At 44.7% G+C, this 17734-nt stretch overlaps 1 protein-coding gene across 1 annotated transcript in view; it reads left to right on the top strand.

Annotated features, from left to right (window-relative positions):
* TIE1 (tyrosine kinase with immunoglobulin like and EGF like domains 1) overlaps positions 1 to 14471 on the top strand; it is a 37481-nt gene extending 23010 nt beyond the window's left edge. The window contains exons 11-23 of the mRNA XM_069738079.1: positions 1193 to 1330; positions 1737 to 2024; positions 4162 to 4452; positions 7636 to 7829; positions 8517 to 8727; positions 9632 to 9742; positions 9939 to 10129; positions 10414 to 10527; positions 11847 to 11917; positions 12004 to 12044; positions 13429 to 13525; positions 13608 to 13707; positions 14060 to 14471. Of these exons, the coding sequence (XP_069594180.1) occupies positions 1193 to 1330; positions 1737 to 2024; positions 4162 to 4452; positions 7636 to 7829; positions 8517 to 8727; positions 9632 to 9742; positions 9939 to 10129; positions 10414 to 10527; positions 11847 to 11917; positions 12004 to 12044; positions 13429 to 13525; positions 13608 to 13707; positions 14060 to 14131 (1919 nt within the window). The 3' untranslated portion in view covers positions 14132 to 14471. The remainder of the gene's footprint in view (positions 1 to 1192; positions 1331 to 1736; positions 2025 to 4161; positions 4453 to 7635; positions 7830 to 8516; positions 8728 to 9631; positions 9743 to 9938; positions 10130 to 10413; positions 10528 to 11846; positions 11918 to 12003; positions 12045 to 13428; positions 13526 to 13607; positions 13708 to 14059) is intronic.
* Positions 14472 to 17734: the final 3263 nt, after the last annotated feature.

Raw genomic sequence — 17734 nt, 5'->3', positions numbered from 1 at the left:
AGCTCTGGGGTATAATACAGGATGTAACTCAGGATCAGTAATGTAATGTATGTACACAGTGACTGCAGCAGTAGAATAGTGAGTGCAGCTCTGGAGTATATTAAAGAATGTAACTCAGGATCAGTAATGTATGTACACAGTGACTGCACCAGCAGAATAGTGAGTGCAGCTCTGGGGTATAATACAGGATGTAATGAAGGATCAGTACAGGATCAGTAATGCAATGTATGTACACAGTGACTGCACCAGCAGAATAGTGAGTGCAGCTCTGGAGTATAATACAGGATGCAACTCAGGATCAGTAATGTAATGTATGTACACAGTGACTGCACCAGCAGAATAGTGAGTGCAGCTCTGGGGTATAATACAGGATGTAACTCGGGATCAGTAATGTAATGTATGTACACAGTGACTGCACCAGCAGAAGAGTGAGTGCAGCTCTGGGGTATAGTACAGTGTGTAACTCAGGGTCAGTACAGGATCAGTAATGTAATGTATGTACACAGTGACTGCACCAGCAGAATAGTGAGTGCAGCTCTGGAGTATAATACAGGATGTAACTCAGGATCAGTAATGTAATGTATGTACACAGTGACTGCACCAGCAGAATAGTGAGTGCAGCTCTGGGGTATAATACAGGATGTAACTCAGGATCAGTAATGTAATGTATGTACACAGTGACTGCACCAGCAGAATAGTGAGTGTAGCTCTGGGGTATAATACAGGGTGTAACTCAGGGTCAGTAATGTAATGTATGTACACAGTGACTGCACCAGCAGAAGAGTGAGTGCAGCTCTGGGGTATAATACAGGGTGTAACTCAGGGTCAGTAGAGAATAAGTAATATAATGTATGTACACAACAACTAAGCTTCTTATATAGGTAGTACATATAGAAAACTGCTGGAATCTGCCTGCATGTACAGGGTGGGTCATCTTTATGGATACACCTGGGTAGGCCATTTATAAAGTTGGATCCAAAATGGCCGCCATGGTCACCACCCATCTTGAAAAGTTCCCCCCCCCCCATCTTATACTAATGTGCCACAAATAGGGAGTTGATATTTCCAACCAATCCCCTTTTATTTAGGTGTATCCATATACAGTAAATGACCCACCCTGTATACAAGTACAATCAGCAGAGATTTATTTGTAAATTTAATCAATCACAGATTGATCTTCTTGCCTTTCTAGTGGATCCAAAAGACAACATAACACTTCCCAACCTGAAGCCGGTCACTGCTTACCTGGTGCAGTTTCAGTTGAGTCGACCAGGAGCTGGAGGAGAAGGGCCCCTGGGACCAGTGGCCGTGCTGCACACAGACTGTATAGGTAAATACGCACGTATAGTGCTTGTCTATATTTCATACTGAATTAGTACTAGATGTCTGGCATTTACATGTCACAGGGAAATATAAACGTCCACAATGCAGAACATTGTCCCAGTTAGGCAGTTAACACATGCAGTACCAGCTATGACCACTAGGCGGACTGATGCGGTTGCAGACCATGGCGCAGTCCTATCATGCAGTTCTGCTATTCGCCTCCTTCTGCCTCCTCTTCTTGTTTCCTATACAGAAAGTGACCCCAAGAGTATCAGGCTACACTGGGTTTACTTTCAGTCTGTAACCATGTCAATATATAGAATTGCATTAGAGCTGTATACGCAAAACGGTAAGAAGTTTTTCACTGGGAATATTCGCCAGGTTGGTTCATTTTTTTTGTTTCTTTTCTACAGAACCCACAGTGAAGCCAGAGATTAAGGGCTACTCCATAGAAGATAACACATTATACATAAACTGGCAGCTCCCCTCTTATAGCACTGTGGGGAGCGGTTACCTGCTCAGGATCTATCATCCTGCCAACCATCTTTTTCGCCAGGAGAACATAACCTCCATAGACGTCCTGTCCGCCCAGATTTATGGCCTCAGCTCGAAGACAGAGTTCACCTTCAGAGTCCTCATATATCACTGCACCAGCCTGGGGCCCCCATCCGACCCCTACATTATCATACTGAACAGCAAAGGTGAGAGCAGCCCCCTCCTCTAAGTGAGAAGTGACCAAGTACAAATCCAATCACAGCAATATAATATACACGGCTCAAAAAAATAAAGGGAACACTAAAATCCCACATCCTAGATATCGCTGAATTAAATATTCCAATTGCAAATCTTTATTCATTACATAGTGGAATGCGTTGAGAAGAATAAAACATAAAAATGATCAATGTAAATCAAAATGAATATCCCATGGAGATCTGAATTTGGAATGATGCTCAAAATCAAAGTGGAAAATCAAATTACAGGCTGATCCAACTTCACTTGAAATGCTTCAAGACAAGGAAATGATGCTCAGTATTGTGTGTGGCCTCCACGTGCCTGTACGACCTCCCTATAAACGCCTGGGCATGCTCCTGATGAGGCAGCGGATGGTCTCCTGAGGGATCTCCTCCCAGACCTGGACTAAAGCATCCGCCAACTCCTGGACAGTCTGTGGTGAAACATGATGTTGGTGGAAGAAGCGAGACATGTCCCAGATGTGCTCAATCGGATTCAGGTCTAGGGAACGGGCGGGCCAGTCCATAGCTTCATTGCCTTCATCTTGCAGGAACTGCTGACACACTCCAGCCACATGAGGTTTGGCATTGTCCTGCATTAGGAGGAACCCAGGACCAACCGCACCAGCATATGGTCTCACAAGGGGTCTGAGGATCTCATATCGGTACCTAATGGCAGTCAGGCTACCTCTGGCGAGCACATGGAGGGCTGTGCGGCCCTCCAAAGAAATGCCACCCCACACCATTACTGACCCACTGCCAAACCGGTCATGCTGAAGGATGTTGCAGGCAGCAGATCGCTCTCCATGGCATCTCCAGACTCTGTCACGTCTGTCACATGTGCTCAGTGTGAACCTGCTTTCATCTGTGAAGAGCACAGGGTGCCAGTGGCGAATTTGCCAATCCTGGTGTTCTGTGGCAAATGCCAAGCGTCCTGCACGGTGTTGGGCTGTGAGCACAACCCCCAAATGTGGACGTCGGGTACTCAGACCATCCTCATGGAGTCGGTTTCTAACCGTTTGTGCAGACATATGCACATTTGTGGCCTGCTGGAGGTCATTTTGCAGGGCTCTGGCAGGGCTCCTCCTTTTTCTCCTTGCACAAAGGTAGAGGTAGCGGTCCTGCTGCTGGGTTATTGCCCTCCTACAGCCCCCTCCATGGCTACTAGTGTACTGGCATGTCTCCTGGTAGCGCCTCCATCCTCTGGACACTACGCTGACAGACACAGCAAACCTTCTTGCCACAGCTCGCATTGATGTGCCATCCTGGATGAGCTGCACTACCTGAGCCACTTGTGTGGGTTGTAGAGTCCATCTCATGCTACCACGAGTGTGAAAGCACAACCAACATTCAAAAGTGACCAAAACATCAGCCAGAAAGCATTGGTACTGAGATGTGGTCTGTGGTCCCCACCTGCAGAACCACTCCTTTATTGAGGGTGTCTTGATAATTGCCAATAATTTCCATCTGTTGTCTATTCCATTTGCACCACAGCATGTGAAATTGATTGTCAAACAGTGTTGCTTCCTAAGTGGACAGTTTGATTTACTTGGAGTTATATTCTGTTGTTTATATATATATGAGAAATAAGTATTTGATACACTGCGTTAAACACGTAAAAATCATTCAATGTGATTCTCTGGATTTTATTTTTAGATTCTGTGTCTCACAGCTAAAGTGTACCTACAATAAAATTTATAGACCTCTCCATTCTTTGTAAATGGGATAACCTGCAAAATGGTCAGTGGATCAACTACTTATTTTCCAAAGTGTGTGTGTGTGTGTGTGTGTGTGTGTGTGTGTGTGTGTGTGTGTGTGTGTGTGTGTATATATAGTGAAAAGATCTGCAACTCTGTAATCTCCTTTCATAGAAGAGTTTATGTTACATTGTATCATTCTAGACAGTCTTCTCTGAGTTGAGCACAAATCTCTAGGCATCCAGGTCTTGTACAAAGTGCTGGCTCTTGCCTTCATTGAGACACTGTAACAAACTCTCAGCTGTGAGTAATAGGTGATTTTTTTGAGACCATGGAGTCATCATCCTCAGCTTTTCCTGTAGGTTCTTTGCTTTCTTCCCATTTATCTACTACATCTATTGTGTCCACAGGTCCATCACCCCCCAAGGATGTCCATGCCGACCCGCTGTCCAGGGAGAGCGTGAAGCTGATCTGGTCTCCCCCTGATGATCCTAATGGGGGGATCATTAAATATACGGTGGAGAGCCGGAGGCTGGGGGCTCCCGGGGGGCAGCAGTGGGCAGACACGGAGGGCCATAACCAGACCTGGCACATCATCAGCGGCCTGAACACCAGCACCCTGTACCAGTTCAGGGTCCGAGCGAACTCCAGAGTTCCCGGAGAATGGAGCCGCATTGTGACGGCAGCAACATACAGCGACGGTAATTATGCTGTCTGGTTGTATTACTAATAGATGCATTAATACTATTAATATTTCTGTTACTACCACAAGTATTACTGGCATTAATACAACTAACACCAATGCTACTGCAAAAGCAGATGCAGACGGTCACATATTTCATTTGAGAGAATCAGGCAGGTTATGTAAATCATACTCTGATCATGGGTGTGACCAGGGGTGTGATTAGTGGTGTGATCAGGAGTGTGATCAGGGGTGTGATCATGGACCTGATCAGGGACGTGATCAGGGATGTGATCAGGAGAGTGATATGTGATCAGGAGTTTGATATGTGATCAGGAGTGTGATCAGGGATGTTATATGTGATGATCAGGAGTGTCATCAGGGATGTGATCAGGGATGTGATCAGGAGTGTGATCAGGAGTGTGATCGGGAGTGTGATCGGGAGTGTGATCAGGGGGGTGATCAGGGATGTGATCAGGAGTGTGATATGTGATCAGGTGTGTGATCAGGAGTGTGATCAGGAGTGTGATCGGGAGTGTGATCAGGGGTGTGATCAGGGGTGTGATGAGGGGTGTGATCAGGGGTGTGATCAGGGGTGTGATCAGGAGTGTGATCAGGAGTGTGATCAGGAGTGTGATCAGGAGTGTTATATGTGATCAGAGGTGTGATCAGGGGTGTGATCAGGGGTGTGATCAGAAGTGTGATATGTGATCAGGAGTGTGATATGTAATCAGGAGTGTGAACAGGAGCATGATCAGGGGTGTGATATGTGATCAGGGGTGTGATTAGGGGTGTGATCAGTAGTGTGATATGTGATCAGGAGTGTGATATGTGAACAGGAGTGTGATCAGGGATGTTATATGTGATGATCAGGAGTGTCATCAGGGATGTGATCAGGGATGTGATCAGGCGTGTGATCAGGCGTGTGATCAGGAGTGTGATCAGGAGTGTGATCGGGAGTGTGATCAGGGGGGTGATCAGGGATGTGATCAGGAGTGTGAAATGTGATCAGGTGTGTGATCAGGAGTGTGATCAGGAGTGTGATCGGGAGTGTGATCGGGAGTGTGATCAGGGGTGTGATCAAGGGTGTGATCAGGGATGTGATCAGGAGTGTGATCAGGAGTGTGATGAGGGGTGTGATCAGGGGTGTGATCAGGAGTGTGATCAGGAGTGTGATCAGGAGTGTTATATGTGATCAGAGGTGTGATCAGGGGTGTGATCAGAAGTGTGATATGTGATCAGGAGTGTGATATGTAATCAGGAGTGTGATCAGGAGCGTGATCAGGGGTGTGATATGTGATCAGGGGTGTGCTATGTGATCAGGAGTGTGATCAGGAGCGTGATCAGGGGTGTGATATGTGATCAGGGGTGTGATTAGGGGTGTGATCAGTAGTGTGATATGTGATCAGGAGTGTGATATGTGATCAGGAGTGTGATCAGGGATGTTATATGTGATGATCAGGAGTGTCATCAGGGATGTGATCAGGGATGTGATCAAGCGTGTGATCAGGAGTGTGATCAGGAGTGTGATCGGGAGTGTGATCAGGGGGGTGATCAGGGATGTGATCAGGAGTGTGATATGTGATCAGGTGTGTGATCAGGAGTGTGATCAGGAGTGTGATCGGGAGTGTGATCAGGGGTGTGATCAGAGGTGTGATCAGGGATGTGATCAGGAGTGTGATGAGGGGTGTGATCAGGGGTGTGATCAGGAGTGTGATCAGGAGTGTGATCAGGAGTGTTATATGTGATCAGAGGTGTGATCAGGGGTGTGATCAGAAGTGTGATATGTGATCAGGAGTGTGATATGTAATCAGGAGTGTGATCAGGAGCGTGATCAGGGGTGTGATATGTGATCAGGGGTGTGATATGTGATCAGGAGTGTGATCAGGAGCGTGATCAGGGGTGTGATATGTGATCAGGGGTGATTAGGGGTGTGATCAGTAGTGTGATATGTGATCAGGAGTGTGATATGTGATCAGGAGTGTGATCAGGAGTGTGATATGTGATCAGGAGTGTGATCAGGGGTGTGGTATGTGATCAGTAGTGTGATATGTGATCAGGAGTGTGATCAGGGGTGTGGTATGTGATCAGGGGTGTGATCAGGGGTGTGATATGTGATCAGGAGTGTGATCAGGGGTGTGATAAGAGTCTTGGATGAATACTGTTGGAGAAATAGTGCAAAAATAGGGTCTTATCTGAGATTCAGATGGTTAGACACAATAAGATTTTACTCACCAGATGGAGCCAGTTTATGGCTTATGATGCATTCGCTGCAGCAGATCCACAGGTGTAATGATGACCAACTGAAAAGAAAAAAATGGGTAGACGTGAATTCACTCGGTGCTTCTGAATAGTAAAAGTCCAGACGTATGTCATATAGGTCGTGGCTTTATTCAATGCGTTTTGGAGTTCTCAGACTCCTTCATCAGTTAAAACACCACACATGTACCAAGATTCTTGGATGAGGAGAAGATGGAAAAAAAACAATTTCTCCATCTCCTCCATTCTCTCTGTCTGTGGAAATCAGTCTGCACTCAGATGTCATCTAAGTGCAGTCTGATGATTTCCACAAACTCATTCATTTGCATGGCTGAGTGTGATCCGAATATCGGATGCAAATCATGCATGTTGCAATTTTTTTCTCCCACAGACCGAATCAATCATCAGACATGTTCATGGCCCCATAGAATAACATTGGTCCGAGTGCAATCCAATTTTTTGTCTGATCGCACTTGGACCAAAAATATGGTGACTGATATTAATACGGATACTTATATTGATGCTAATATTAAATATACTGTTAGTGCTAATAACATTAAAGGGTTTGTCTCATCTTATTTAATGTAACCAATTGACAAGCAACGTTGCAGTTTACTTATTATTAAAAATCCTCTCTTCTCCTTTCTCAAGAACAGAAGGACTTTTAATTACTATTACTGATTCTTGTGTCATTATTAATATTCACAAACGAAATATAATGATATCAGTGACAATCACAACATTACTACTTCTAGTTATAACATAATAATAACATAATCTAACAATGTATTTAAAACATCTATTATTTATTAAATATTACTATTAAAATAAATGATATACCAGTCATTTTTTCTGCACCAGTCGCTTACACGGCCCTCATCTCCTCTCCGCAGTCTGTGTTTCTGTTTAGTAATTTTGCAGTAAATGCCCCTTATCTCCGCAGAGCCCCCCGTCATGGCCACCAGTGAGGAGGTCCGGAGTTTCAAAGCCTCCAGTTCTGGACAGCAGCTTATCCTGGCGATCATCGGCTCTGTGTCCGTCACGTGTTTCACCATTATTGTCGCACTTCTCGCTCTTTTCTGCATCAAAAAGAATTTTTTCCATCGCAGGAGAATGTTCACGTATAATTCCGGATCGGTAAGTAGCCCCTCCGACGTCACATTTACTGGGTCATTACGGACAGCTGCCAAATAGAGAGCACGGCCATAGTCACGCCAAATGGGTCAAATGTCTCATACGAAATGAGTATTATGAATAGTAACTGATTTTGTCTTGGAGGACCAGGAGGTTTAGGCTAGACCCATGGAAAGAGAGAAGTTTCCCAAAATATAAAAGTATTTCCATATTTGTCCACTAGGGAGCAGCTTATACAGTGGCTTTATTTTTCCACTCCAGCTAAAATATTAACCAACTGGAGATTATAACAGTGGAGGAGCGTTATAACAGCTGATATCAGTCACATACGGATGTATTTTACCTCTAGATTCTCAGCGTTGGCGATAACACTAGTAATGGCAGATACCAGAGAACAGTAGATTGTTTTCAGCGCTCTTCCTGGTTTAAAATGGCTGAAAACAGAGAACAATGGATACAATTAATTTCCACAGTGGAAATGTTTTCTGAATGACAGACTTTAGAGTTGTTTTCCATTTAAGATTTGACCAAACTGTAACAATAGCAAAAATATCAAACAAGTTTGTATCTCACAAAAGAATCCGGAAACATGATTCACAAAACTGGCTGATAACAGAGGGCAATAGCTTTACTGATCTCATATTGAGACCTATCGCTGATGATGACACTTGTGAATCATTCACTTCTAAGGGAGAAGAAACCATCCTGCAGTTCAGTTCGGGGACGCTGACCCTCACCCGGCGACCGAGACCCCAGACTGAGCCCTTCTCATACCCCATCCTGGACTGGGCCGACATCAAGTTTGAAGATGTGATAGGAGAAGGGAACTTTGGTCAAGTCATTAAGGCCATGATCAAAAAAGATGGAGTACGGATGAACGCTGCCATCAAGATGCTCAAAGGTAAGGAAGTGATTACCAGAAATTCCGGACTGTGGATCAACAATGTGTCCGGGAGAAGACGGGATTCTTACATCCACATGATGAGGATCAGGGGACTTGGCATGTACAGAAACCCATGGAGCCACAATGTACATTCCCCTTTAAAAACAATTTTATAATATATACTTATAATTATCCTCTACGGAGCGAGATTGCATTAGCTCTTATGCTCCAGAGCTGAACTCAATATTCTGCTGTTACGTCATATCCAATGCATTAGTCACATCCAGGGCTGAGTCCAGTATTCTGCTGTAACATCATGTCCTATGCATTCATTACATTCAGAGCTGCACTCGGTAATCTGTTATAGTATGCATTACTTACACCCAGAGCTGTACTCAGTATTCTGCTGTTACATCTTGTTATATGCATTAGTTACACTGACAGCTGCACTTAGTATTCTGCTATATTATGTCTTACGTGATAGTCACATCTGGAGCTGACTCCAGTATTCTGCTGTTACATCATGTCCTATGTATTAATTACATTCTAAGCTGCGCTCAGTAGCCTGTTATAGTATGCACTAGTCACATCTAGAGCTGAACTCAGAATTCTACAGTGATATCATATCTAATGCATTAGTCACATCCAGAGCTGCACTCAGAATTCTGCTGTTACATCATGTCTAATGCATTAGTCACATCCGGAGCTGAATCCAGTATTTTACAGTTACATTATGTCTGAAGTATATTTCATGTCAAGAACTACATCCAGTATTCGGCTGTTCTATTTTATCTTATGCATTAGTCACATCCAGAGCTGCACTCAGAATTCTGTGGTTACAATACAAACACAAAGACCAAACTATTTTTTTTATCAAGTAAAATCTGTTGACTCAATTTAATTTTACTGTCCTTTTTTTCAGAATTTGCATCGGAGAACGACCACAGAGACTTTGCCGGAGAGCTGGAAGTCCTATGTAAACTGGGACATCACCCCAATATCATCAACCTGCTGGGAGCTTGTGAGAACAGAGGTAACGCATGCCTGCAGCGGCAGCCGCCATCCTGCCCTCTGCGCCATATTACGGTGCAGAGAATCTTGTCGCCATCTTTTTCCCCATCAGTTTTTAGTTGAGATTTATGGTCAAAGTGAATAGAAAAATCCAAAGGCTGAAAACTGATCTCAGCCATTCATTCTTCTGTACTGATGCTTTGCTCCCCGTCTTGTAGGATACCTCTATATCGCCACTGAATTTGCCCCATTTGGGAACCTGCTGGACTACTTACGAAAAAGCCGAGTCCTGGAGACGGATCCTGCCTTCGCCAAGGAGCACGGGACGGCGTCCACCCTGACCTCCCAGCAGCTCCTGCAGTTTGCCTCAGATGTAGCAAAAGGCATGCAGTACCTGAGCGAGAAGCAGGTGAGATGATGATGGTTGTTGTCCTTGTCAGCAGCGATGGCTGGGAGACCACCACTAATGGGAGCCCATAGGACATGTCACCCAGCTTTCCACAGACCCTGCACGACACTGAACGTGCTGTATAATACAGTTACATTCCTCCCTGCCCATTCTCTTATGCCATTTGCTTGTGTGAATGTCACTATCCTGTTGGTCTGAAATGATGTTCATGCACCAGGAGAGCAGGATGAACGGTGCTATAGATAAGTGGTTATGTCTGTACTTTATCTTTGTTGTCTTCGTAGTTTATTCATAGAGATCTAGCTGCCAGAAACGTTCTTGTTGGGGAAAATATGGCTGCTAAGATTGCAGATTTTGGGCTGTCAAGAGGAGAAGAGGTTTATGTGAAGAAGACGATGGTAAGTGATGTAAACTGCTGTACTGATGTAGAACCATAAGAAAACGTATAAACAAATGCAACTGCCGGTTATATTAGTAATATAGTAAAAATTACATTACTTATCCTGTACTTATCCTGAGTTACATCCTGTATTATACTCCAGAGCTGCACTCACTATTCTGCTGGTGCAGTCACTGTGTACATACATTACGTTACTGATCCTGAGTTACATCCTGTATCATGCTCCAGACCTGCACTCACTATTCTGCTGGTGCAGTCACTGGATGCATACATTACATTACCGATCCTGAGTTACATCCTGTATTATACCCCAGAGCTGTACTCACTATTCTGCTGGTGCAGTCACTGTGTACATACATTACATTACTGATCCTGAGTTACATCCTGTATTACACCCCAGAGCTGCACTCACTATTCTGCTGGTGCAGTCACTGTGTACATACATTACGTTACTGATCCTGAGTTACATCCTGTATCATGCTCCAGACCTGCACTCACTATTCTGCTGGTGCAGTCACTGTGTACATACATTACATTACCGATCCTGAGTTACATCCTGTATTATACCCCAGAGCTGTACTCACTATTCTGCTGGTGCAGTCACTGTGTACATACATTACATTACTGATCCTGAGTTACATCCTGCATTATTCTCCAGAGCTGCACTCACTATTCTGCTGGTGCAGTCACTGTGTACATACATTACATTACTGATCCTGAGTTACATCCTGTATTATACCCCAGAGCTGCACTCACTATTCTGCTGGTGCAGTCACTGTGTACATACATTACATTACTGATCCTGAGTTACATCCTGTATTATACCCCAGAGCTGCACTCACTATTCTGCTGGTGCGGTCACTGTGTACATACATTACATTACTGATCCTGAGTTACATCCTGTATTATACCCCAGAGCTGCACTCACTATTCTGCTGGTGCAGTCACTGTGTACATACATTACATTACTGATCCTGTACTGATCCTGAGTTACATCCTGTATTATACCCCAGAGCTGCACTCACTATTCTGCTGGTGCGGTCACTGTGTACATACATTACATTACTGATCCTTAGTTACATCCTGTATTATACTCCAGAGCTGCACTCACTATTCTGCTGGTTGCACAGAAATCTCCTAACAGTTTATCTATTCTATAATCCAGGGAATATGTTACATTTCTTACATTAGGTGACCGGACAGTATCAGGTGTAAAGGGTAATGGGAGTTTTTCCATCCACAGCTGCACACAGTGATGCAATAACTAGATGCTAGTTTAATTTGTTCCTTCTACTAACGATGGTTTCCACTCCTCAGGGTCGCCTCCCGGTGCGATGGATGGCCATCGAGTCCCTCAATTACAGTGTGTATACTACAAAGAGTGATGTGTAAGTGCCAATATAGAAGTGTTCACACTGTGGTCGGAGCTATTTCATCAGGTCTATAATGCGTGTTTCTCGCTTTACCATAACAGCTGGTCCTTCGGCGTCCTCCTCTGGGAGATTGTCAGTTTAGGTAAGTGAAGAATCTTTTCTTTGTTTCATCTTGAGGGAGATGATAAAATTCTAAAATTACAGAATATTGAAATCAGTTTGTTTTATAAACAGAAGATTATTTTACAAATTTACATATTATAAAACAAAAAAGCTGACATAATATAGGTAAAATAGTTTTCACACTGATAAATATAGAGACAGTTCCTGTTTTCTGCAATTTGCAAATCAGCTAAGCTTTATAGACTGGGACAGAAGAAGCAGAGTTATCTCATTATCAGCACAGGTTGGGGAAGTTTGAGGCAGGAAAGTATCACTCTACACACAGATAAGATCCTGTCTACAGATGATCCCCTGCCGCTCCCTGCTCCTGTTCACATCACATTATGGACATCATATTAATCTAAAAATAAAAAAAAATGACAGTCACATCTAAACCTGAACTAAGTGTAAACAAGTGCTTACCTAGAGTCACCAACTCATATACAATCAAACAAACAAGGCAGCACTCTGTAGCACTATAGCATGCAAACATGAAATATGAAAATTGAATTGCATTATTGCAGTAGAAATATGAAAAATTGAGAAAGCGTAGTGCACAAATTGGCCAATTCATGTGTACCTGGAAGCCGCGTTAAGGCGATTCTCGTTTCCAGGACCTAACTTAATGCCAATCCTCTCTTGAGAACCTAATGTGGATTCTCTCCTAGACTACAATCTCTGTCTCTGTGGAGGGGTAGTGATCCTGTTGTGATTAAAAACGCCTGAAGCTAAGGGGTGGAGTGCTCAGTCAGAAGGCCAATGCATACAAATCAAAAAACTGACCGTCACATTCAAACATGAACTAGGTGTGAACAGGTGCTGAACCTAGAGTCACCAACTCATATACAATCAAACAAGGCAGCACTCTGTAGCGCTGTAGCATGCATACATGAAATATGAAAATTGAATTGCATTATTGCAGTAGAAATATAAAAATGTTCATATTTCATGTTTGCATGCTATAGCGCTACAGAGTGCTGCCTTGTTTGTTTGATCATATTAATCTATGACTCTGCTGCTGCACTCTCCATACAGACGGGACGTGTGGGTCTCCAATATGGCCGCCAATAGAGAAGGTTTAAAAAAGTACAAGTGTTTTAAAACCTAAACAAACTTATTTCTCTTCTACTAAAGGAAATCTAATAAATGTAGTAATAAATCACATACACGAGACATTTCCTTTAAAAACGTACCTATGATTATAAAGTCCAGAGAATTAAAGGGGATGTCCAATTTTGAAAACCTCATTCCAGAATGTAAGAATTTCTGGTCATTGGGGGTCGTAGCTTCGATGTTGGACCCTCCGCTGCTACAATGCTATAAGAACCAGCACATTTCTAACCGTCTGTCATATATGTTTCCAGGTGGGACGCCATACTGTGGAATGACCTGTGCGGAACTCTATGAAAAATTACCGCAGGGCTACAGGATGGAAAAACCCCGGAACTGCGACGACGAAGTGTAAGTGACGACACGGCACCGCTTGTCCCCCCAGGTGCTGCTGTGGGTGGGGGTCCTATATGATGATGTATGTTGGTTTCAGGTATGAGCTGATGCGTCAGTGCTGGAGGGATCGTCCCTATGAGCGGCCTCCTTTTACCCAGATATCCTTGCAGCTCATCCGCATGTTGGAGGCCAGGAAGGTAAGACTGAGAAGGATGGAGTGGGTAAATGAAAAGAATCTGGCAGCATTATAACTCCGCAAAATTTTGGACCTGGGAAATGCAGGCTGAATATTCGGCGATCCTATCTCTCTGCAGTGCAGTCGTTCATCACTAGATAATTAGCATATTACACCTACATTTCAGCTCAGGTATAAGTATTTCTAGCAAAGAAAGAAATAAGGGTGCAAGGAATTTTGCCAGAAGGTGTGATTAAAGGAGAGCAGTTTGGGGGTCTATCATGGCCGGTGTAGACATGCTGGGCTTCGCCCAGTGCCCGCTGTGATAGGAGGAGATCAGTGACCCCATCACATCTCATATTCGTCTCTTTCAGGCCTATGTGAACATGGCTTTATTTGAGAATTTCACATATGCTGGAATTGATGCGACGGCTGAAGAGGCGTGACGGAGAGAAGACTGAGGATGTTATGGACTCTGCACACTTGGAGATAAGGACTCTGTACATAAGGACTAATGTTCTCGCCGTCTCCCCGGAGAGGTGGACTGCGGAGATCAGCGGAGCCCATGGCCGGATCTCGGGCTCCTGTACTGTCACTCATCTCTGGCTCCGTCCACAAACCACAGGAGAGGGTAAGACGGAGATGTCAATGAGTGCGGCTGGAGGAGAGTGATAAGAGCGTCTCCCCCCCCACTACAGCTCCAAACTGCCATATGTAAAGCCCCCCTATGCCCCTGTACAGTCACCCCCACCTATACTGCCACAATAAACCTCATTACTGTTTGTAGCTTGTCTCACTTCTCTTTCATTGTATCTCATCATCTTACTACAGATATAAAAGTATCAAGTTATCCGACAGTTTGCACCCTGCAGAGAGATTTACTGGGGTCTTTTAGTGCCGGCTGTATAAGGCTTTATGCACAGAGAGGTTTTTGGAGGGGGGTTCGCAACAAAGAACGACAGAAATGTCACATCAAAGATACTTGAAAGACTTTTCTTATTCATTTCTGTCATAACATTTCTTTTGTAGTCGTATGTTGGATGTTTCTTTTTCCTCTTCAGGCTGTGAAAAATGTCTGGTGGGAGAAAACAAAGTGCACGGCACTGTTATGAAGCAACTAATGTTTTTCCCAGAAACGCGCGCTCCTGAAGGATGATGATGATGGAACTCGAGATTCTGATTCAGGGATGATTTTAATTTCAAACTAGAATACAACCGGTTTCGACTTCTTAGAGTCTTCCTCAGGTACAATGTCATGCATGACATTGAGGAATACTCTAAGAAGTCACTGCGTGCAGGCATTACATTACTTACTGTACAGAGTCTGGCTCAAAGATGACATTTTCTTGAATGTAAATTACCAGATTGCTATATTCACATGACTATATTTTTGGATGGTGAGTAAAATAGATATATTTTTCTATTCAGAAGCATAATGGGGAAAAGATATAGCAGAAAGGGCCCAGGATGGAGAACACACACACAAGAAAGGAGCCCAGAATGAGCCCAGGATGGGGGACATATATACCAGAATGAGCCCAGGATGGGGGACATATATACCAGGATGAGCCCAGGATGGGGAACATTTATACCAGGATGAGCCCAGGATGGGGGACATATATACCAGGATGAGCCCAGGATGGGGAACATTTATACCAGGATGAGCCCAGGATGGGGGACATTTATACCAGGATGAGCCCAGGATGGGGGACATATATACCAGGATGAGCCCAGGATGGGAGACATATATACCAGGATGAGCCCAGGATGGGGACATATATACCAGAATGAGCCCAGGATGGGAGACATATATACCAGGATGAGCCCAGGATGGGAGACATATATACCAGGATGAGCCCAGGATGGGGGACATATATACCAGGATGAGCCCAGGATGGGAGACATATATACCAGGATGAGCCCAGGATGGGAGACATATATACCAGGATGAGCCCAGGATGGGGGGACATATATACCAGGATGAGCCCAGGATGGGGGACATTTATACCAGGATGAGCCCAGGATGGGAGACATATATACCAGGATGAGCCCAGGATGGGAGACATATGTACCAGGATGAGCCCAGGATGGGGGACATATATACCAGGATGAGCCCAGGATGGGGGACATATATACCAGGATGAGCCCAGGATGGGGGACATATATACCAGGATGAGCCCAGGATGGGAGACATATATACCAGGATGAGCCCAGGATGGGAGACATATATACCAGGATGAGCCCAGGATGGGAGACATATATACCAAGATGAGCCCAGGATGGGGACTCAGTCTTGCAACATGGGTGCTGTGGGGCACCAGGCCGTCTGCCCTGCTGGTGACTTGTCACTGTGGCGGTGGTCGGTAGGACCCACTACGAGGTTCCCTGTGACATGGCAAAGGGCTTCATACACTCTGATCAGAATGTTAAACTAAGAACCTCATGTTCAATTATATATATTACATATCAATCATATATATTTTTCCCTAGCGGCATTAGATCATTGTATGATTTTTGGAGGTGCGGTCCATGCTCTTTTTTTCAGCATATCCTAAAGAATGTGATTGTCTTTAGGCAGCAGCCGCCATCTCTGGCACCGTCACCATTACTTCTCTGCACGTTTGTAGGTCATTTGGAATTGTCTGGTCAAAGTTGGCAATCCCATTAAGGTTAATGGGGATTTTGCATCCTAAACCCACCCTACAAGGTACACTGCTGCTTGTAGGAACATTTGCATAGAACTCTATAGATTCAGTATATAAACTCTATGGACACATGTATAAGTGCGGATTTATGAACATGGCTGTAACCTTTAGATAACTGAGATAAAATGAACATTATTTGCTATCCTCAGAGACCCCCTTTAGAATTTCTATACCTGTAAATATAGGCCCCCAGTGGCGTAACTACAAAGTTATGGGCCCCGTTGCAAACTTTCAAATGGGGCCCCCCCCACCATGCCAAAATATTTTCCACCCAAATTCACATTTTCCCTATTAACACGTTGGGAGTCGGCGCTCTGCAGCTTCTCTGTGCCGGCTGTCAGCTTGACAGTCGGCGCAGAGAACAGCTGACTCCCAGTGCGGGGGCGGCAGAATGCAGCCGCCGGGGGAGACGCTGCGGACCGCCACATTAGGTGGCCGACTGCGCCCCCCTGCTGGCTGCGCCCTGCCCCCCCCCCCAGATACGCCACTGCCCTAGATACGCCTCGGACTGTTGCCATGCGGGAGGGATCTCCTGCACTGCAACATGGTGTAGGGTGCCTCTGATCTGCCGGGCCCCGTCGCAGTGGCGACCGCTGCAACCACGGTAGTTACGCCACTGTAGGCCCCTTTATAGCTGCATAAAAGAGGGGGTCTCACTGTGTAACTGGGGTTACCGGCTGTTTAATATCCCTACGGGGGACTTGCAGCGGTCTGATGAGCACCTGCAATCAATGTGAGATGGGGCTTATGCTGCTCTCAGGTTCGGTGGCAAAAACATGGTGACAGATTCCGTTTAATAATCGAATAATGGCAAAACCTAATATTGTGATCTGCACCTGGTAGTTTTCAAGGAGCTGTGAAACTATAACTCCCAGCATTCACTGCCAAATATTCATAGATTTCAGACCACCAAAATTTTCCAAACAGCGTTTTTATAGCTGCTGCGAACAACAACCTCCATCATTCCCCAGTAGCTGACATGTTGGGAGCTGTCGTTTCACACCAGTGGATCGTTAGGGCAGGTGCAGACGGTCGTAGATTCTTTCATCTAAAATAATCGGGCTGATTATGCAAATGACACTCTGATCATAGAGAGATCCGATTCTCTCAGGCGATGAGAAGATGGAGAAAGCAAAGTCGTCTCCATTGTGCCAGGGCGTGGAAATTGATTTTTTTTTCCTCGGATAGTCTCTGTCCAAGGAAAAAAATTGGAAATGTGCACAGCACCATAGAATAACATTGGTCCGAATACAATCCTATGTTTTGCCGGATCACACTTGGACCAAAGATACGGTCATGTCCACCTATTCTTACACAGTCATAAAATGTGTGCCGTTCTTGCAG

The sequence above is a fragment of the Ranitomeya imitator genome, chromosome 8 (assembly GCF_032444005.1).
Source record: "Ranitomeya imitator isolate aRanImi1 chromosome 8, aRanImi1.pri, whole genome shotgun sequence".
In the NCBI taxonomy this organism is placed as follows: domain Eukaryota; kingdom Metazoa; phylum Chordata; class Amphibia; order Anura; family Dendrobatidae; genus Ranitomeya; species Ranitomeya imitator.
The sequence above is the reverse complement of the archived record's forward strand: the minus strand, read 5'-3'. Positions and strand labels throughout refer to the sequence as shown.